Source organism: Fringilla coelebs (genome assembly GCF_963513975.1).
Source record: "Fringilla coelebs genome assembly, chromosome: 28".
In the NCBI taxonomy this organism is placed as follows: Eukaryota; Metazoa; Chordata; class Aves; order Passeriformes; family Fringillidae; genus Fringilla; species Fringilla coelebs.
Window position 1 is genome coordinate 5787662 of NC_140054.1, and position 21152 is coordinate 5808813.

The following is a 21152-nucleotide window of genomic DNA, read 5'->3' on the forward strand; positions in this document are numbered from 1 at the left end:
ACAGTTTAGACTATTAAATAATGTGTTTATTACTCCTGGTGTGCCAGGGTATCTTACAACAGATACACAGTGCAGCAGCACAGCCCTGAAGGCTGAGGTGGCCCCAGGGGAGCCCCAGGGGAGGTTTGGGCTCAGCCTTTGGCTGTTTGTGGAGGGGAGAGGGGAGGAAGGGACTGAGCTGGGGCTGTGCTCCAACTGCAAAACCTGAGCCTGTCCTTGGCTCTGCAGGCAGGAGCTGCTGCTCTGCTCAGTGCTCTCCTCTGCCCCTCCACGTCCTCCCCTCTCTAAGGCACATGGGACAGCCTCAAGGTCCAACAGAACACAATATAACAGGATATTCCTAATTCTGGTGGATTTTGAGCTTCCTCTCAAATGCTGAGCCAGGAAGGAGCTCAGGAGGCCAGAGAGGAATTCCAGCCAGAGCTGGATCCTTGATTTCTTGATCCAAGGAGAAATCCCACGCAGTGTCACAGTCTGCAGGAGGCCTGAGACACCTTGGAATTGGTTTTTCTGTTCAGGGCATTGCAGATGAAGGTGCCTGTGTCCATCAGCTTCTGGAGATCCACCCCCTGCATGGCAAAGGCCCAGGACATGCCTTGAGGGACATCTCCCACCGTCCCAGGGTGCCCCACACACCATCCAGTCCAGCTTTGGGCACTCCAGGGAGAGCCACAGCTCCTCTGGGCACCCTGTGCCAGGGCCTGCTCACCCTCACAGGGATATTTTTCCCTGATATCCCATCTCACTCTGCCCTCTGTCAAGGGGAAGCCATTCCCCCTGTCCTGTCAGCCCAGCTCAGGCTCCTGGCCCAGCAGAGCCTGAGGTGCCACTCACCGTGTGGATGCCCAGCCCGTTGAGCATGTACACCAAGTCCTCTGTGGCCACGTTCCCAGAGGCTCCCTGGGCATAGGGACACCCCCCAAGGCCGGCCACGGAGGCGTCCACCACGCTCACCCCCATCTGCAAACAGAGCCCGAGTCAGGGGCTGCTCTGGGAGCACAAACTGCAATTCCCAGCCAGCCCAAAATCCCCAAGGGAAGCTGCTCCGTTTGTGTGGCCGCCCCAGCCCCGGAAGTGCCCCAGGCCAGCCTGGATGGGGCTTGGAGCAGCCTGGGACAGTGGGAGATGGGCTGGGGGGGCCAAGTTGGGCTTTAAGGTCCTTCCAGCCCAGCCCTGGCAGGATGTGTGCTGAGAGCAGGGATCCTGATCCTACCTGCAGGGCCACCAGGATGTTGGCCAGGGCCTGGCCGTAGGTGTCGTGGCAGTGAACAGCCAGGGCCCCCACAGGCACCTCCTTCGTGACGGCTGCCAGCATCTCCCGCATGCTGCCCGGGGTGCCCACGCCGATGGTGTCCCCCAGGGAGATCTCGTAGCACCCCATGGAGTACATCTTCTTGGAGACCTGGGCACAGCCAGCAGGGCACTGAGAGGGCATCCTCCCTCCCAGAGCTGATTCCTGCTGTGCAATAATTCCCTGGCCACTCCTCCTCCCCTCCCAGAGCTCTTTCCTGCTGCACCATCACCTGCCCTGGACACTCCTCTCTGGGATTAAAAACCTCCAGGTGCCCAAACCTCCCTCAGCTCCCCATTTCAGCTGGATTCAGCCTCTGAGAACCTGGATATTCCCTTATATATCCCCCTTGTATCCTGGATATCCCCCAGTTCCCACTTCACATCCCTCAAAATAAATCAGAACCCTCTCAGGAGTTGTGGCTGTATTTATGACTGACTCACCTCTGCAACTTTAGCTGCAGAAATCTTCCCTTCATAGGGACATCCAAGGACACAGGAAACGTATCTGTGGTTAAAAAAACCCAAACTTTTAGCTGGAAAAGGGCAGGGGGATTCTACTGGACAAATCAGTCAGGACTTGAGCATCTTCCATGTCTGCAAGAAGGGAGTATTAACTTTATATTCCAGGGGCCAAAGGTTACAGGATTTCACCAATTTCTTCTTCCATGGGTGTAAAGTTTGCCAAGATGAGCCCAGAGGGCTGCTGGGGGTGTGCTCTGTGCACTTCCATGTGGGATGTTTGCCAAGAAAATCGGATCCCAACTGCTTCTGGATGATTCCAGAAGGAATGTGGGTGAATTGCAGCAGGAAGCCCTTACCCCCTGACAGGAATGCTGGCTTCCTTTGCTGCCTTCATCACCTCTTCAAACCTCTCCAGGCTCTCCTCGATGGAGCAGTTGATGTTCTTCTGGGTGAAGAGCTCAGATGCTGCCCCAAAGATCGACACCTCTTTGGCCCCTGCTGCCACCTGCAAATAAAAAATCCTAAACTGGAACCAGAGCACCAATGAGGCTGGAAAAGAGCCCTGAGATCAGCAGGTCCAAGCCTTACCCTACAAAGTCAGGGGCTTTTTCTTGTGAGGGAAATGACAAACAGAGCCACAACTTCAGGATTTCATGGCCAAGAGTTAATTCAAGGGTTTCTGAGGCATTTCTTGGTAGGCATGTCTCAAACCAGCCCCATAAACATCTCCCTTTACAGAGGCTCTCCTGTTCCCAAATAAATCTGCCTTGCTTATTTAGACTTGAAGATCTTGGAGCTCTTCTCCTCCTCAATGTCTCTGTGCTCTACAATCTCTGACTACAGCTCTCTCATCTTACAAAAGCATTTTCCCCCAAACAAGCCAATCCTTCCCTCAGCTCACTGCAGCAAAACCACCAGGACACATCTGAGCTTGCCTTGGGAAGGGTGCAGCCAGAGGAGCAAAGGAGCAGGTGGGACTGCAAAGCCCCAGGGTGGATCCTGGGGTGTCCCCAGCCCTTACCGCTGCCTGGAAGCCCTTGAGGTTTGGGGTGAGCACGGGGTAACTGATCCCAGGGGATTTCTTGATGCCCTGCAGCACCTCGGTGTGATCAGCCATCTGCAAAGCAAGCCAGAAACATCTGTGAGGGTTCTGCCACTTCTGCCTGCCAGAAAATCGTCACTAAAGCTCCTTTTTGTAAAGGGAACAGAGATGTGTAGGGATCAGAGCCTCTCAAAGCAAACAGAGCTGCAGCCTGTGAGGGATCAGGGGTCACCCAGCCAGGCCAATGTGCACAAACAGCTTTGTGTGTGACCTGTCTGTCCCTCTGCTCTTTCCAGGGTCCAAAGGGAAGCTCTGGGATGTTTTAACTCCTCTGCTGGCTCCTGCCCAGTCACAGGGACTTGGGAGCCAGCAGAACCACTGGAATGCTGTACTTTTAGAGCACAGCACTGCAAATCCTGTCTGAACACTGACCTGAGGAACCCACTTGGGGGACACGAAGCTGGTGGCCTCTATGACCTGCAGCCCTGTCTCTGACAGCATGTCGATTAAGCTGATCTTCACTGGGGTGGGCACAAGATTCTAAGAAGAAGAAAAGAAAAATGAAATAAAGTTATTATTATTCACACAATAAACTCCTCCACCACTGAAAAAAAAAGCGAATTTTCAACATGAAAAAAGCAGCTTTTAAAGAAACCCCCCCACACTGGGGGGCACAGGGGGGCGTTTGGGGGACTGGGCTGGAGAACGGCCCGGGAGGTGCAGGGAGCCCGGAGCCGCCGCTACCTTCTCGTTCTGGAGCCCGTCGCGGGGTCCCACCTCCACCACCTTCACTCGCTTCGGGTACGCCCCGCTCGCCGCGGCACCGGAGCTCACCTGGCACGGAGGGCAGAGTCAGCCGAGCCCCGGCCCCGCTTGGCCCTGTCCCGGTACCGACACCCCCACCCTCGCCCCGTTTGGCTCTGTCCCGGTGCCCCCGGTCCATCTTCTGCCCCCGGTTCCGATCTCGGTGCCCCCGCTTCCGATCCCCCCGGTCCCTCTGCCGCCGGTTCCGATCCCTCCGCTCATTCTGCCCCGGTCCCTCTGCCCCGGTCCCTCACGGGCCGCAGCGATCCCGCCCAGCGCGGCAGCAGCCGCCGCGCCGCCGCCATGTCCGCCGCGCTCACGTGACCGCACACACCCCCGACACGTGACTATGGGGGCGCGGCTCCGGCGGTCACGTGAGCGCTCCCCGCGCTGCACCGGCACCGGCGCCGTCCCCGCGGCCGCTCCGTCCCTTGTCGCCGCCCGCAGCCGTCCCGTACCTGGCCCCAGGCGCCGTCCCGCGGCGCGCAGCCCGTGTCGCAGCGCGGCATCTTCCTCTCCTGCTCTGCCCGGCGGCGCGCCCGCCGCGCCCTTATAGCGGCGGCTTTGCCGGTGCCCGGTGCGCCGAGTAAACACGGAGCTGTTTGTTTGGGGCGGGCCCCGCTGCGCGCCAGGGGTCACGGGCACCGGTGATGGGGCTGTGAGGCAAAGAGGCCATCGCTCTGTTGTCCCTGTTTGTCCCATTTTTTTGTTTGTAACGGCGTCACCAGCAGCGCTCCGGTGAGCGGGTCCTGGCACTCGCGGCGGCTCTCCGGAGCCGGGGCTGGTGCGTGGTTGTCCCCCGAGTAACGGCGCCCACGGCACCGGCTCCGCACGTGGCCTTGCCCCGGGGCTCTGCCCGAGCTCAGCTCCGAGTGTCCCGGCAGGTTTAGCTGGGACAGGACAAAACACAGCCTGCCTGCAATGCTGTGGTGCCTTCACAACAAGCTGTGCCCTGGGGAACGGTCTCATCACTCACACACAGCGTTCACCCCTTTTTGAGACGCTCAGCATCCACGCAGGAGCCCTGCTCTCACTGGAACTCAAAGTCCACAAGTTCAGGAGTGCAAGCAGAAGTCACAAGTGCAGTTCACAACGGTGGAGTCTCTTCAATTCTCTAGGAACAAAACCTTCTCTTGGAGCTGTCTCCAGCAAATATCAATAAAAGTTTGTTGATGGATTTGTGTATTTTTTACAGATGATTTCTTCCAGGTCTCTTCCAGCAAGCTTCCATTAGATTTATTCATCATGGAAGCAGCTGATCACAGCTCTTCCAACCAACTCTGAAGTAACAGAGCAACAGAGACTGGAGGAGAGATTCTCTCAAGTGAAAAATAATGTATTCAATGTGAAACATAAAAATCCTCTTGGGTTCAATCAAAAAGAAAGGCAGTGGGAGATGCTGTGATCCCCCCACAGGCATCACTTCACACCCTCCAGCTTCACCACCCAGCCAGACTGAGGAGGGAGAGGAGATGGGAGCATGTAGGGCAGGGTTATGAGCATCCCTGTCCCTGGCTGGATCTGCCACTCCAGAGTGCCACCAAACCCCAGCAATGTCACCTGCAGAGGAAGGAAGGGGACACTCAGCTGGAGCTCAGCAGGCCCCCTCTGCACAGCCCCCAGGCCCTGCAGCCCCCAGCCGTGGCTCACGTGGCACAGGGGGTGACACAGGGGTGTTTGGAGCCCACAGTTTGTTGTTTGGGGTTTGTTTGTTGCTGATGCTTTGCCCCTGTTTGTTCAGAGCAAAGGCCACTGCAACATTTGCGTCACGGTGACATCTGCCACCAGCAGGGCACTGCCCTGGCCTGGGCTGCAGGACAGCCACTCCTGCTCTGGGGGGATCTGCTTCCCTCCCCTGCCACAACAGCATCAAAACACTGGAATCTTCCCTGGCAGCTCCTGTGCCACGTTCCACGGGAGCCAAAGCCTGGGGTGCTGCAAGGAGCTCACAGCACACAACCTCCCCACTCCCCCGGCTCCTCAACAAATCCAGGCTGGCCCTTCCAGCCCACAGATGCCCCCAGATGGGCTCTCAGGGTGTGTAAAGTCCCTTACCCGTGTGCTTGGGCATGGAATGGGTGAGGACAGGTGCAGGACACTGTCCCGAGGCCAGAGCAGGAAGATGGCAAAGACCACTGGTCCCTTGGAGGTGTACCTGGGAGAGCAGGAGTTCAGCAGGTGAAGGGCACCAGACACAAACCTCACCTTTCCAGACAGCACGAGAACACTGCCTTGCCCTGTCACCACACAGGGGTCACCTACTTCCCCCAACTCCAGGAAAAGGTAAGAAAGAAACATCAGCTCAGCTGCTCTGAGCAGCAGAGCCCTTACCAGACTGTGTCTGTGGTGTTCTCCATCTGCACCCTCCAGGGCTGGGATTCATAAATCGCCTCCCCATTGGTGTCCAGCCACCTCCCAAGCGCCAGGAGTCTTTCTTGGAAGATGGGGACAATCACCCCTTCTTTTGTAGGTCCCACATTGAGGAGGTAGTTGCCACCCAAACTCACAGTCTGCACCAGCTCCTGTGGCAGATAAGCAAGATAACATTATCTTCACCTCAGACAACACAGAAACTGAGGAGTTTTATCCTCACCAGCTGCTCCAGAAGCCTCCCACTCCCGGCAATCCTCCCCCAGGCTGTTTCCATGTCAGGTTTCTCACCTCAATCATACTCATTTCATCCATCACCTCAGGCAGGCTCATGTTGCTGCGGTAGCCCCAGGAGAGCCTGTCCAGGGAGGAGCACATCTCCCACTTGTGATCTGGCAGGGTGCCTGGCCTGTACTTGTCAGCACAGTTGTAGAAACCCCCGTGGCGGCAGGAGCAGCCCCGACCCCAGCGGTCGTTGACAACCACGGTGTCCTGAGAGAAGAAAAACAGCTCAGGGCACAGATCCTTGTGTTCTTGGGCTGTCCAGCTGGCAGCCACCCCCTGAGGAAGCACCTAAAAATTCCCAGCGTAAGGAAACCCTCCTGAGAAGGCTGAATCCCTCCCTCTGCTCAGGTAAGAGCTGAGGCAACAAAGCTGAGTATCCATCAAAGGTCAGTGGAGCCGTCCCAGCAGCACAATCAGGTTCTCTCTTTGTCAGAGGATAAAACACATCTGGCAAATGCCAAGGAGGTTTCTGGTTTGATCACACATCCCACAGCTTCCTGCCCTTCCCCACCCCCCCAATGCCAGGAGGGGCAGCAGGCACTGGTACCTTGACGGGGCTGTCGTTATAGAGCCAGGCAAGGAAGGAGGTGGAATTCCAGTAGGAATCTGGAGCTTCCCAGTCCCCATCCGACCAGATCAGGTCTGGTTTGTATCTAAGAGAGACAGATGCTGTTTCAAAAAGGCTCATCTGCTCCTGCCACACTATATTTCTTCCCCTTCCCACTGCCTGGCATCCCCAGGAGGTTTTTGCTTTGTTTTCTGCTCCACACAAAGCTCTAAGGGAGGTTCTTGCAGCAGCAAAGAACAAGGTGTTGATCCACAGCTCAAGAGAGGGTGCAGTTCTTCCAAAAAACCCAGAATCTGGCACCTCAAAGTGCACATTCTTGAGCTGGGACAATGACCCACAAACCCAAGCCTTTTATTTTTGTCAGCAAGGGGAAGCAAGGCAAGGATGCAGATTCACTTTTCTATTCTAGTAAATACTGAACAGTTTGTTCCACAAAGGCAGGATTGAAGGGAACTGCTTTTGCAGAATAAATTTGTCCCTGCCTTATTCTACAGATTAGACCTTCTACAGGTTAAAAGTGAACTCCTTTTCTAATTACCACAAATCATTACTGCTTAGTAAAGAGAATTTGCCTTGGCAAAAATAGTTTCTATTCTTTGCACCCACTTTGCCCCTTTCTCTACAGAACTGAAACCAGGAAATGTTGGTGATTCTGAACTGGTTGTGGTTCTTACTTTAAGACAAGGTCATAAAGTTCTGGCATTGTCTTCTTTAAAACAAAGCTCTGGGTCTTGAAGTCTCTTTGTTTGTCAGCGAGGTAGAGAGGGTTAAACCACTCCATCAGGGAGTGATACAGCCCATAACGGAGGTTGCTGAAGGATAAAACACAGAGGGAAGAGTTAGGCTTCAGTGGGGATCAAGAAGCAGTGGAAATTAAATTACTGGCTTGATTATTTTTCATCATTTGCAAGCACTCCATTTTTCACACTGGCCTCGGGGTTTTCTGCTGTTTGTCAAGCAGAGCCAGGAGGATTCACTGCTCTGAGCAGAGCTCCTGGCAGGGCCGTACCTCTCCCTGAGGGCTTCTCCCAGCTCTCCCACCAGGTCTCGGTGGGGCCCTGTATCCACAGAATTCCAGTTCCAGGACACCGGTGACCCCCAGTTGGTGAAGCCCTCGTGGTGCTTGGTGGTCAGGACCACGTATCTGAGAGGAGAAAAGGACTTGGTTGGGATGGTGAAGGAACAAATGAGATATTCCCAGCCCCACTGCAAAGCCAGTCACTAAAACAGCAAGGCACTGGATAACCATGCTGTGAGCAACCCTGTCACTATCCCTTGGATTTAGAAGCAAATACAAGAATAAGAGAGGCTTTTAGTGGATTTTAATGCTGGGAAAGAATGAACAGTAAGTACTTAAGAAGGAGCAAGACCTGTCATCTCCTCAGCACCCCTCAGGGATGCCCAGCACTGTTCAGGGACCCCCAATCCCTCAGGGATCCCCGGATTTGCCCCTTCCATCCCCTCAAAGACCCCTGCATCGTCCTGGGAACAGCCCCATATGCTTCCCAAGCTTTTCCATCCCCTCAGGGACCCCCGGCCATGGCACCCATCCCCTGAGGGACCCCCTTATCCCCTCAGGGACCCCCTCATCCCCTCAGTGACCCCTGGCCATGGCACCCATCCCCTCAGGGACCCCCTTATCCCCTCAGGGACCCCCGGCCATGGCACCCATCCCCTCAGGGACCCCCTCATCCCCTCAGGGACCCCCGGCCATGGCACCCATCCCCTCAGGGACCCCCTCATCCCCTCAGGGACCCCAAGCCCGGCCATCCCGGCGCTGACCTGGCCCCGGCCCGCTGGAAGAGCTGTGCCCACTGTCGGGGCTGGAAGTCGTGGGCGGTGAATTGGGGCGCGAACTCCGCGTAGGTGGTGCCGGGCGGGAAACGGCGGCGCACGAAGCGCTCGTAGGCGGCATCGTGCTGGCCCTGCCAGTGCCACCAGAACCACTCGGAGCCCCAGGCCGGCACGGAGAACACCCCCCAGTGCACGAACACCCCCACCTTGGCCCGGTCGAACCAGGCCGGCAGCGGCCGCGCGTCCAGGCTGGCCCAGTCCGGGCGGTAGCGGGGCGCGGCCAGGCCCGGGCCCAGCGCGGCCGCCACAGCGAGCAGCGCCAGCGCCGCCATGGCGCCGTGACGTCACCAACGCCGCGGCTCCTGGGGCCGCGGGTTCGAGGCTGGGGCCCGACCGCTGCCCGCGGGCACGGCGGGGAATGTCCCGGGGAGGGATGGAGGGATAACCCCAACGATCGGGGAATATCCCGGAGAGGGATGGAGGGATAACCCCAACGATCGGGGAATATCCCGGTGAGGGATGGAGGGATAACCCCAACGATCGGGGAATGTCCCGGGGAGGGATGGAGGGACATCGGGGATAGCCCCAGGCATCGGAGAATATCCCGGGGAAGGATGGAGTGACATCAGGGATAACCCCAACAATCCACCCTGTGCACCCCTGGAGCGGTGTCCAAAGGATCCTGGGGCTCTGGCAGCCTCGGGGCTGTGCCCATTTCCTGGGGAGCCTGGGCAGTGCATCCTCTGGGACACAGGGCAGAGTGCAAGGGCCTCGTGGCCATGCCCCAGCCGGGCTCATCCCTGTTGGAGGCATTTTGGGAGCTGGCAGGAGCCCAGCTGCTCCAGGTCACTGGTGAAGGGCACTGTCCCACTTCATTGTCCATTCAGCTAAAAGTGCTGCTTTTGTGTAATCTGCAGAAAAGCAACTCCAATCAAGTTCCTCATGCTCAAAGTATCTACGCCGGTTTGGGCTTAAACTTGTCACCTGGAGAACTTTGTACACCAGGAAAGAAAAGGAAGAAAACCCTGGAAAATGGCTTGTATGTTTAATCACATAACATCCAACAAACACCCATGTGGTTCCATCAGTTCTCATGAAATTTGCTGGAAGAAATGTGCTGCCTGCAAGGTCCTGTCTGCCCCAGCTCTGGCCAAGTCCTTAAGCCACAGGGAGAGGTTGGAAAAGCCCTCCAGACCACCGAGTCCAAGCTGTGCCCAGTCCCCACTTTGTCACCAGCCCAGAAAACTGAGGGCCATGTCCAGGTGACATCTGCAGGGATGTGGACTCCAAGTTTTTCCATGAAGAAATTCCTGCTGATGCTCAACCTGAACCTCCCCTGGTAGGAGATTATCACAGAATCATGGAATATCCTGAGCTGGAAGGGACACCCCAAGGATCATCCAGTCCTGGTCCTGCACAGGACACCACACCCCAACAATCCCAACCTGTGCCTGAGAACAAAGTCTGTGCACTTCATGTCCCAGCGTCGAAGGGTGACATCAGCAGGAGCTATCTCCACATCACAGCGGATCCCTCAACTCCCATCAGAAGAGAAAATAGAAGGAAAAGTGATCCAGACTGTTCCTTCCAGGCTGAGTGGGTGGATCTTGCACCGGTGCCTCCCTACATGGCGTGCGTGTCCTCGCAGACGGTCTCTATCACGGAGGACTTGTGGGTGCTCTCTGCTTCTGGGCTCTCCTCAGGGGCCTTCAGCTGCCTCCTGAAGTGGGACAACACCCTCCTCAGGGAGGAGAAGAGCTCCTTGCTCCGCAGGGCATAAATGATGGGGTTGACCATGGAGTTGAGCAGGCAGAGGGTGCTGCAGAAGGCGAACACCTTGCGCAGGCGGTCGCTCAGCCTGCCGAAGATGCTGTAGATCATCAGCACGAGCACGGGGGACCAGCAGAGCATGAGGACAGCCAGCACCATGGCCAGGGTCTTGGCCAGCATCACGTCCATCCTCATCCGGCTGTTTTGCTTCCCTGCCTGTGCCTGGTGCTTCTCCATGTAGGCCACGTGCTGGCGAGCCCTCCAGAGCACGTGGGCGTAGGCGTAGACGATGCAGCCCAGCAGGACCAGGACGAAGCAGATCCAGCCCGACAGATAATTGTCATCCACAAAGGGGAACAGCTCGGAGCAGGCGGAATCCAGCACGCAGCAGTTCCAGCCCAGCAGGGGCAGGCCAGCAATGGTGGCACAGGTCACCCAGAGCACTGCCAGGGCTGTCCAGGCTCTTTTCCTGGTCATCAGGAGCTTGTACTCCGAGGGTCGGCTGATGGAGATGTAGCGGTCCAGGGCCGTGAGCAGCAGGCTGCTGAGGGAGGCAGAGAAGGACGTGTTCACCCCTCCCAGCTGCAGCAGGTACACCTCCTTGGAGAAACCAGCCTCGTTGAACACGTGGAAGTTCACGAAGCTGCAGACAAAGATGATGCTGGCCAGGATGTCAGCCAGGGCCAGGCTGCCGATGAAGAGGTAGGAAGGCTTCTTCCTGATCCCAGGGGATGAGAAAATCAGGTAGAGCACCAGAGAGTTCTCAAAAACACACATTGTCCCAAAGAGGCCACACAGGATGCCAATGCTTATCTTCTGTGCCTGCGTGCTGAGCACCATGAAGCACTCCATGGTGTTCCCGCTGCACTTGGAGGCGTTTGCAGGTATCCTGCAAGAATCCATGGTGGTTGCCTGGAGCTGGGAGCTCACAGAGAGCCTGCTGCTTCCTTCTGCATTTCTTCAGGTGCTCTGAAAAAGGTGGAGGTGAAGAGGACTTAACAAGCAATAAATTTACCCCAGACACTTCATTCCCTTTAGAGGGAAGCAAAGAAAATGAAATGAGTCCACAGAGAGGCGTTTTCAGGTACGCTGCCTAAACACTGGAGCCAACGTCCATGCTTTTCCCAGGCTTTGTCCCACTGGTTGTTTGGCTGAGACCCATTTCCCACAGCCCAGGGGCAACCTGGCTGTACCACCTCGGTGGTACACCACAAGAGGGAAGCAGCAACGCTGAGAATTGTACAAATCCTGAGCCAGCTCTCAGCACTCCTCCAGGATTCACTGCACAGGGCCAGCAGCACTAGAAGGGACTGCTCAGGGGGACACCTCAGCTGCCAAGGTGTCCCAAGGGGAGTGAAAAACTGCCACAACATGGCTGCCTCCACGTCTCTTTCCTCGGAACCAGGCCTGGCCCAAGGCTGATTTGGCTACCTAGGGTTAGGGTTAGGGTGATGCCTAGGGTCAGTGTCTCGGAAACCACTGATCCCAGAGCTCCAGAGCATCCACAAGCATCGGCAGAACAACCCTGCAGAACTGCCTGTCCCATTTCAGCTGCCCTGTGAGATGGCTGGATGGAGCAAGATGGGAGATATTGCCGTGACAGAGACTGGGTGCAGCTCATCTGGGAATAGAAGTGCAGTCTGAAGGATTTATTCCTAACCAAAGCTGTTTGAACATATAAAACAACAAGACTGGGTTTATATTTAATCTGGCCCGTTGCAGCTTTACAAAGCTCACTGCATTTGTGTTTCCCCCTCCATCTTCCATGTTCCACTGTCAGAGTGATTGATCCCTCATGCAGGCAATGGGATCGTGAGTTCCCTCTGCTGGAGGAGAGCACTGAGCTGACAGCGTTCCCTTTCCCCCAGAACAAACAAGTCACTGTCCCTCTCTGCCCCGGGCTCTCTTGTGAAAGAGGAAATGTCCCAAACACAGAGGCACGGCCAGGATGTGTGACAGCCACAGGGCAGGGGCAGGGCTGTTCGTTCCAGCCTCCTGTGGCTCCCCTGCCTGCTGTGTGAAATTCAGCTGCTGCTGGAGGTGAGAGCAGCCAGCACTGCCCAGCAAACCTCAGTCCATGACATCTCTTCCTTCCCCACTGATTGCCCCGACACTCATCTCTCTTCCCGTGTTTCAGGAGTTGCAAAATACCCCAATGACTCGAGAGGCTGCCCAGGAGGTGACAGAGAAGAGCCCCAGCCCCACATTTGACTCCTGCTGCCTGTCAGGGCTGGGGCAGTGGTGGCTGTGGGAGTTCAGTGCAGGTTTCAGGCAGAGCAGGGCAATCCCCGTTGGGATTTCTTGGTGTTCCAGGCTGGAGGAGTCCTGGACTTTGGGCTGACATGTGGCTGAGTGTTGCAGCAAGCTGCACTCCTCTTACATCAGGCCCTTGCATGGGGTAACAACACAGGAGCAGGACGTTGCCCTCGGATCTCGGCGCTCTCGCTTCCTGCAGCCCTTCCCCGGAACACCTCAGAGGCAGCAGGAATTACCAACTGCTGTTATTAAACCTGACAACATCCCTTCCTCTGGAGAGAGATGGATTTAGCAGACAGATGGACTTCTCATCTAGCAGGGCTCACCAGGGACCAACTGCCTCGAGTTTCCAAACCTCCCCAGCCAAACCCCAGCATCCAAACCAAGACATTTCCTCATTAAGCAGCCTCCAGCATCACCTTGGCATCCATTACCTGCAGCCAGCATTCCCAGGACCACCATAAATCCTCAAGCCTGCAGTTGTGCAATATCCAACTAACATCCTTAGGAGCCTGGAAACCACTGAACACCAGGCAAGGGAGTGAAGGCAGCAAAATGCCATCCCTGATGTTATGCTGCTTGGGGAGAGAATCTGCTTATAATGTTAAAATAACTCCTGTGCTGCCTGTCCTGGCCCAGCTCTCTCCACTAGGCTGAAAAAACTCAGATAAGCCTCAGTTCAAAGTCGTGTGCTGGGCTCACAGCAATCAGCCAGCCCTGATCTTCCTTTCCCACATCTGTTCTGTCTCAGGCTGAATGACAAGGACAAATCTCCGTTCCCCAGACCCTCCTTGCAGCTCCTGTGTCCATGAGGGAAGGACAGAGCTTTGCACGAGCATGAAAACACAGGCAGTGCCAGGAGCTCCTCTCCTTGCCCTGCCTGTCCCTCGTTTTTTTGCTTCTTTGGCCACAAAGCTGCTTTTTCCTGCCCAGGGGACATTTTCCTCGTGTCAGATGGGCCCCTGGATTTATTTGACCATGGCCTCTGCCCCCTTCCTGGCTTAGCTCCTGGGAAAAGTACCAGCTCATATCTGGTTCTGGGGGAGGTCTGACCTGCAGCATCCTCCATGGGGCAAGTCCCACTTCCAGGGTGGAAACCCCTTTCCAAGAGCAGCATCTCCACCTCCTCAGGAATTCCAGCTCCAGGCAGAGCTGTGCATCCAGCCTGGCGAGCCCAGGGAGTCCCAGCCCCATGGGCTGACAGCTCAGCTCAACAAGAAAGAGCCAAGTGCCTTCTGGCCCTCCTTTAGCTCCAGGGGCTGTGGCACAGAGGGGCTGGTTCCCTGGAAGTGCAGCAGCTGAGCAGAGATGCCCTGGGCTTCCGCACAGGATGAACTCTCTGCTCTCAGCACAGCATCTCCTGCCAGCAGGAAGGCTCAGGGTAGGGAATATTTTGCCAAAATAATGTGTCCTTGCAATAGGGAACCCCCCAGCAACAAAAGCAGAGCCCCAGCAAACAACATTGAATGAACAAGGAGCGAGTTATTAGGAACAGAACCCAGATAAGATATTTGGGAATGCAAAATATTCCTGATACAGCCCCAGTGAACTGCAAGTGAAACCTCCCCTCCCATCAGATCTGCTGCAAGCCCACTCACTCCAGCCTAATAGCTCCAACTGGCTTTGGGGGAAATTCAATTTACAAATGAAGGAGTCCTTTTCCCTCTCAGTGCCTCACTGTGATTGATTCCAGCTGTCAGGCTGGCAGTGCCCTGCACGCAGCAGCACCAATCCTGCTCCACTTGGGATGGCTCTGCCCTCACAGAGCCACCACAGCATCCTCCTGATTAAAAAGTTACATACCACTTGCTTAGGTAATGTAAAATTAAATTTTCCTGCTGCAATCAGCCAGTGCATTGTGCCTGCAGCACTCTGAAAGCACTGCTCTTGAATATTTCATGTTCAGAATATCTGAGAGTTTTGAGCTTTAACATAAAATAAAATGTCTTAAACGATCATCTACTATGAACATGTGCAGTGATTTATGCAAAAAATTGTCACTAATGTTTGCAAATTTCACTTGCTGAAGAAGCAAAGTATCTTTTGCTTTACCACCAGTTTATATGTGATTTCCTGGTTTAGTTGCAGAAGTTTTTCCTTTATTTTGGAATTAGCTGTTCACCCTGATTTTTCCTGATCACATTAAAGGACACTGAGTGGAATTCCCTCCCTGATGTAAGACCTGTCTGCCTCAAATGTCACACTGAACATTATTTGATTATTTATCAGCTCTGCCCATGTGTGACTGCCTGAGGGGACAGTGAAACCTGGGATGGGGTGGGTGCAGAGCAGCTGCAAGTGCTATTTTGGGTACAAAGCAGGGCAAACCAGAGCTGCTCTCAGTGCATCAAAACCATCATAAACACTGAACTCACATCCCTGTGAGACACTTGGAAATACCTCTGAGAGAGAATCAGGCAATGCTTTGGGTTGGAAGGGACCATAAAGCCCATCCAGTGCCGTCCTTCTACTATCCCATGTTGCTTCAAACCCCATCCAACCTGGCCTTGGACACTTGCAGGGATCCAGGGGCAGCCACAGCTGCTCTGGGCACCCTGTGCCAGGGCCTCCCCACCCTCACAGGGAAGAATTTCTTGGAACCCATTCCCCCTTGTCCTGTCACTCCAGTTCCAACATTAACAGTTCCCAAAATCAGCTGTAAAGAGCTAACCCACAGCCTGCTGTGAAGCACTTACCTTTCATCTTCTCCTTAAGAAAAGATCCATCCTAAAAACCAGTTTCCCAGCCTCTGTTACACATTGCCTTGCAGTTTATCCCAAACAGCTGATAGTGAATCCCAGCAATCTCCTGTGCAGCAGAGTCTCCCCAGCCTGCCCTGTGCATGGCAGCACCAAGGGCTCCCAGGGGTGATATGAAAAAAGGGCCCAGGGCTGCAGGATGCTGTGGGTCAGCAAACACAAACCACTCACCTCCCCACGGATGCTCTGGGGCTTCCCATGGCTCCGGCTCTCAGGGCAGCCGCTGCAGCTGCGGACAGCGCCTGCTTCCCTCTCCTCTCACGGCACTTCTGGTTTCATCTGCGTTTGTTGAACCATTCTGGTTTATTCCCCTGGGTTGGAAATCCATCAGTGTGAATCCTTCCTCTGCTTCCTTGCTCTCTGTCACATTCTTTCGGAGAATGTGTGTCGGGTTTTCTCTCCTTCCTCCCTTCTCCTCTGGGTGTTGTGTTCTGCTGCCTGCTCGTGCCACATCTACAACCACCCAAACCCTCTGGCTCGCTGAAATTGTCCTCCCAGTCCCTCTCATTTCTCCTTGTAACTGCAGAGTTTGAGGCAAGAGACATTCAGCTTCTCCTCCTGATTTCTCTAGGAACATGGAAAAGTATGGGGGGGGAAAAAGCAAGGAGGCAGATGTGGAAAAATCTGGATGTACCTGGCTGTGTGCAGGTCTAAGGGCAAGCTCAGAAATCTGCTGTCTGTGCCTGCATCTCCAAAAGCAGCCCAAACCTCACCTGTGCCCCTGAATTTCTCTGTGCACAGTCCACTCACGCCAGAGGAACGAGGTGATTTTCTCTCTTCAAGTGGAAGGAAAATTAAGGTCTTCAGCTACACAACCCGTGTGGTCAGGAAGGAGCCGGGGCTGTGGTCACTGCCGTACCTGCCCTCATCCATCCTCCCTCCAGTGACCACTTCCCCCTTGGCTGGGCAGCAGCTGCCTGGGGCTGGGCTGTGCTGGTGCCCCTGGAAAGCAGGGACAGCTTTCCCTGCCGGGTGACACCAGGGACAGCATCACCCGTCGGGGGGGACAGGCAAGCTGGCCCCAAATCCCACAGGAGTTGGCCACATTGTGGTTGGATGTAACCATGCAGGCTGTAGTGGGGAGCCTTGGAGGCGAAGCAAAGCCGTGATCCTTAGCCCTTGGATGCTCCTTACCTGGCTCTGCCACACACAGAGCCACCCCACAGGCCCATCCCAGCACCAGCAACTCGGTTCTCCAGCTGGGAACTCAACTTTCCCTCCTGCTGGGATCCCAGTGCCCTCATTCGGTGGCATCACGAGCGGTTACACCCCGTCCTCTCCAAACCCCGCTTTGCCTCCTTCCCCTGGGGCAGCGTGTGCGGCTCAGGGGTTCGGCAGCAGCCGCCGGAGCTCAGCGGTGCTCGGCTGCCCTCTCCAGGGAAACCCGGACAGCGCCCAGGGAAAGCTTGAGAAGGCAGAACTGGGAACTCAGCGCTTCCTCCGGGCCCCCGGCCGGGAAAAGGGGGTTCCCTGGCTCTGCAGGGAACTGCCCGACCCTTCCGGGGCTGGGAGGGGGTCTGGAAACCATAATAACGATGAGAGGCATCACGGGCTGTGGTGTAAGCACAGGAGATGATGGGTTGTCAGCTCTGTCCCAAAAAATAAGTCTTGTTTCCAGGAACTGAGAAATTTTGCAGGAGCAGGTACGAAATTGTAAAGAGCAGGTGAGAAACAGAATGATTCTTTATGCTGGTCCTGCGTTCTAACAGCAGCACCCAGCCCTAAATTATTCCCTGCTCTGACACAGCTCCACATCCAGCAGCATCCTGTGAAACATGGACCCAAGTTTCCTCTGTCTGCAGGGAGAACTGTTGTGTCACAGGAATGTGTTGTTACAGGGAAGAGACATTATTATGGCAGCATAGGTAGAAGCTTTTAAATTGACTCTGATTTATAGCAAAAATTGCCCTGTCAGACTAAAGGAAAACCATCAGAGCTGATTCTTGTAATGGAAAGGGTTTTTGCTGGAATAACCTTGCTTTGGGAACACCCCCATAAGCCAGGGTCGATGCAATGCTGTGCAGGCACTGGGGAAAGGGACTGTGAGCCTGGTATTGTTCAGGAGTGGTGTTTCTGTCTTCACAGTAGAGTGAAGAGCCCTGGGGCTGTGCTGGGACACAGAGCATGTGATGGGACACTCAGACACCAGCCCTGCTGGAAGGGTGTCTGTGCTCTCTGGGACTTGCTTCTCTTCCTCTGACTGTTGCGTGTGCTGGGCTGAATTGAAAAGCTGGGTGGTGCAGATGGGGCTGAGGGTCAGGTACTGCTCACCTTGATAAGGTGTGACTCAGAGAGCCATGGTGAGTGACTCTCTACTGCACTCATAGAGAAAATGCTCAGAAAAAAACCCCAGCTTTACTGCTGTGTCTAGCACAGCTCCTGAGAGCAAACAGGGCTTGGCCGAGGGATTCTCCTGTGCACAAACACCTCTGCTGCTCTTCTGGAGGGAGGAGGGTTCAGGTAAAACTGTTTTCTCTGCTGACAGGACGTGAACCAGGCATATTGATTTACATGGGCTGAAGGTTCCTGCAGGGCTCTGTGACTCACAGCCGGTGTGGGTTCCAACGGGGAGCTGCTGAGGCAGAAAACAGGGCGTGACTCGGCAGTCGTGCCTGGATGTGTTTGTTTTCCAGAGTGGGAAAAGCTGTCAGCTGTGACAAAGCTGCTTCAGCACAAGCCCTTTAAACCCCCCAGGCTCGGGGTTTGGCTCTGTTGGTGTCCAGGGGGTTTTACTCCTAGTGCTGGGTGCTGTGCACGCCCCACACACCAATGCACGATGCAGGGCTGGATGTGATCTCACACTCACGAGCTCCAGCAGTGCAGAGGAGGGAACTCGTGTTCTGGAGCTGATCTAACTCAGGTGCTGGTGGATACCAACTTAATTCATGTCTAAAGCATATATCAATATATTTATAATGAGATTTAAGCAATTAAAGTGTGTAGTTTTATCACATTGTTTGGGTTCTTGATCCTCTTCTCTATTTACCCTGCAGAGGTTCAAATGTCTGCTCAGTTCCCGTAGCTCACTGCTGTGAATGTTATTCAATGAACACGGGTCCTCTGCCAGGCAGAATAAAGGATATTCTCAACATTACTGTATACCCAGTGCTTTCATGAAGATTTAAAAAAAACCACAAGCTCCCATGTTTCCCTCATAAGGAAACTTAGATTAACAATCTGGTTAATGTTTGACTCAGGTAGAAACGTCTAACCAGTTTCAAGTGTGTCACGGGGCTCTTGGAGCCACAAAAAATAAACATCTTGGGTTTACTGAAAGTCACCCACTGCCGGAAACTCGTCACTGTGAAATAAAACTGGGGCAATGGTTCACTATTGATTTAACAAATGAGTCATCCCTGCTGCAGACTTCCTGCAGCATCCATGCTCAGCAGCTCCACTGAAACCCTCGGCCAGCAGCACGTGTGTGCTGAGATCCAGCTCAGCCACAGCTGGGAGCATCTTAATTTGGGGCTAATGAAGCTCTGGAGGCTTTGTCTTCACTGGGACTCGCTGGTTGGGGCAGTGCTAGCACAGATGGAGCTGCTTCCCTGGGCTGGATTAATGTTTGCTGTGAGAGGGAGTGGAGGCGCTGAGTGAAAAATAAAGGTGGCTGGGGAAATCCTTGAGGTGCTGTCACCGTGGCAGCAGAAGCGTAGTGGGGAGCTGAGGAGGATTTGGGTAACACAGCTCCCTGGGAAGATGAGGGAAGTTGGGATTTATTGCAGTCATCTTTGGACTACCTGGAGGAAGTGGAATAATCCAGACAGAGCAGATGCTTGCACAATAGGAAACTCCTGTCCCTGCTGTGTACAGGTTATGAGAGGGTGCAGTGGAGGTCACTGAGTCTGTGCACAGCAGGGTGGGTTTGGAAGCTCTGTGTTTGAGGGCTCTGCCTCTGGAACTGAGTCTGTAGCACCTGCAGGGCTGCAGGACATCAGGGTGAGCACAGCATGATCCTGGACACAGCTACAATATCCCAGTCTGCCCATGAGTAACTGAGGTCAATGTAGTGTCACATGCTTAGAGCCACAGATGTTACATCCAGAGCTTCGAAAGGGAAGAGGGTTCAAAAATCAGCATTTGAAGGAGTGAAGTAGCTCCTGTTGAAGGAATCTCGGGTGGTGATGATAAAGGATTGAGATAGAACCTCAGGATTTAGTCTGTGTCTTCAGGATGCAGCAGGAACTGAGTGCTTCTGTCTGTGTTGTGGTTTCCACAGCTCCAGGAGCATCTCCTTTCCTTCCACTGCAGGGGAGGAAACCAGCCCAGGGCTCCAACAGCTGAAGGGTGAAACACAGCATTTTGCAAGCTGGACTTTGTGGTGTTTGGGGTATTTGTCCCTTTGATTTACAAAATACCCTCATGCTCCTGCTTGGCCTCCAAATTACTCCATTTGTTTCAGCGGAACAGTTCCTGCACAAATACAGGAATGGCTTATCACTGACGTTTCCTGCTTCCCCCAGGCTGAATGTGTCAGCCTGACCCCAAAGCCAGCTCTGAAAGACAAGATGTTTCTTTAATTATCTCAAAGATAGCGAGGACAAACAGCAAGACCTTGTGTCACCCTTGTTCTGAACTGAAAAGTACACACTGTTGTGCTGCCCAGACAAGAGCAGAACATTTGCAGCCTGCAAAATGCTGTTTCTTAATCCCACTGACACGTCCTGGCTTGACAACATCCACACGCTGGGGTGAGATTGTGTTTTAGCAGTAATAAACCCACTAGAGACAGAAACAAAGCAAAAATCTGCTGATGTGCATTGTAGGAGAGTTGTTAATTAATGAGTGGAATTTCCAGGCTTACAGCAAATACTGTTGTCTTCCATGTAAAGACAAAAAAGGCTGCTATAAGGACCTCAGCCATTACATTGTGCCAAGAAATCCAAAGCAAAGGGAGGAAAACAAATTAATTTCAGCTGGCTTTGTACTAACATACAATAAAGAACAGAAACAAAGGTCGGGGCTTAGGTATGTCAACACATCTCGTGTATTAAAATATAGGCTGGCTTTTCAAATAACTTCAGGATGAATACAAACTTCTATTTAGAGTCTTTACCTTGTCCTGGGTACACCAGGTCTGTAAGGAAACAGTTTTGTTTTAGGAATAAAGCAGGAATTTTTCCCTTCTGTAGCTAAAAATACAGGGTTACTCAATGAAACCAGGGTCTTTCCTTCGAAATAAAAACTCTGAATGTTCATCTGTTGTTTTTAAGTACTGCCGTGACTTGGTGGAGTTGGAACTGAATTCGTTCTTCTCTATTTTCTTTGAAACTTCCTTTTTTCAGCCTTTAATGTGGTGTACAGTGCTACACTGGCCTCTCAGTGGTGGGCACTGAACAGTCTCACATGTGTGAATTTCTTATGTATACTACTTTTTAATCATCCTACACATGGTAAAGGCCGAATGTTGTGGGCTTTTTCTTTGAAACGATCATTTGAGGCAAAATGTGAATATAAACACAAAGTGCAGCCACTGCCAGAGGCTCTGCATACCCACAGCGCTGTTTTAAACCTAGGGAATATTTTCCCTGTCTTTTGACCTGAAACATCCCTCTACGTCGCCTTCAATACTTTAAATTTAAACATTAAATAGTTTAACCAAATACAGGCTGGGGAATGGTGACAACAAACCCGAGAGCGTCCATTTGACATCTCTGCTGCGGCCATCTCCGGGGGGCTGGATTTTACTCTTTGTTCGCGGATTCCCTTCTCTCGACGCCCCTCGCTCGCACAGCCGGGTGTTTTGTGC

At 53.9% G+C, this 21152-nt stretch overlaps 3 protein-coding genes across 4 annotated transcripts; all 3 read right to left on the bottom strand.

The window, feature by feature from the left end:
• Positions 1-11: 11 nt before the first annotated feature.
• Positions 12-4247, bottom strand: HMGCL (3-hydroxy-3-methylglutaryl-CoA lyase). 2 transcript variants are annotated; one of them, XM_084222894.1, is made up of 9 exons: positions 4060-4247; positions 3542-3631; positions 3230-3337; positions 2777-2872; positions 2112-2260; positions 1735-1798; positions 1214-1402; positions 835-960; positions 12-569 (listed from the first exon to the last, which is right to left on the bottom strand). In XM_084222894.1, the coding sequence occupies exons 1-9, from the start codon at positions 4108-4110 to the stop codon at positions 468-470; spliced, it is 975 nt and encodes a 324-aa protein (XP_084079020.1). In that variant the 5' UTR covers positions 4111-4247; the 3' UTR covers positions 12-467. The 2 variants fall into 2 exon arrangements, with proteins under 2 accessions (XP_084079020.1, XP_084079019.1); XM_084222893.1 differs by lacking the exon at positions 4060-4247 and adding an exon at positions 3856-3964.
• Positions 4248-4849: 602 nt separating this feature from the next.
• On the bottom strand, positions 4850-8953 carry FUCA1 (alpha-L-fucosidase 1). The gene is made up of 8 exons (XM_084222892.1): positions 8607-8953; positions 7834-7968; positions 7499-7636; positions 6804-6909; positions 6263-6463; positions 5933-6123; positions 5657-5756; positions 4850-5161 (listed from the first exon to the last, which is right to left on the bottom strand). The coding sequence occupies exons 1-8, from the start codon at positions 8948-8950 to the stop codon at positions 5021-5023; spliced, it is 1356 nt and encodes a 451-aa protein (XP_084079018.1). The 5' UTR covers positions 8951-8953; the 3' UTR covers positions 4850-5020.
• A 1288-nt stretch (positions 8954-10241) lies between these two features.
• Positions 10242-15702, bottom strand: CNR2 (cannabinoid receptor 2; the record flags this gene model as incomplete). The annotated part of the gene is made up of 2 exons (XM_084222615.1): positions 15575-15702; positions 10242-11357 (listed from the first exon to the last, which is right to left on the bottom strand). Exon 2 carries the CDS (start codon positions 11289-11291, stop codon positions 10242-10244), a length of 1050 nt encoding a protein of 349 aa, XP_084078741.1. The 5' UTR covers positions 11292-11357; positions 15575-15702.
• Between the last annotated feature and the right edge of the window lie 5450 nt (positions 15703-21152).

Bases quoted from the DNA above. Each gene is read 5' to 3' on its own strand.
- HMGCL (XM_084222894.1), bottom strand. From the start codon at position 4,110: ATGCCGCGCTGCGACACGGGCTGCGCGCCGCGGGACGGCGCCTGGGGC. The intron at 2,261-2,776 runs GTAAGGGCTGGG...TTTTATTTGCAG, and splicing joins TCAAGGGCTTCCAGGCAGCG to GTGGCAGCAGGGGCCAAAGA. The intron at 1,799-2,111 runs GTAAGGGCTTCC...TTTTAACCACAG, and splicing joins GCCAGCATTCCTGTCAGGGG to ATACGTTTCCTGTGTCCTTG.
- FUCA1 (XM_084222892.1), bottom strand. From the start codon at position 8,950: ATGGCGGCGCTGGCGCTGCTCGCTGTGGCGGCCGCGCTGGGCCCGGGC. The intron at 7,969-8,606 runs GTCAGCGCCGGG...TTCTCCTCTCAG, and splicing joins TTCCAGCGGGCCGGGGCCAG to ATACGTGGTCCTGACCACCA. The intron at 6,464-6,803 runs GTACCAGTGCCT...TTCTTCTCTCAG, and splicing joins ATAACGACAGCCCCGTCAAG to GACACCGTGGTTGTCAACGA.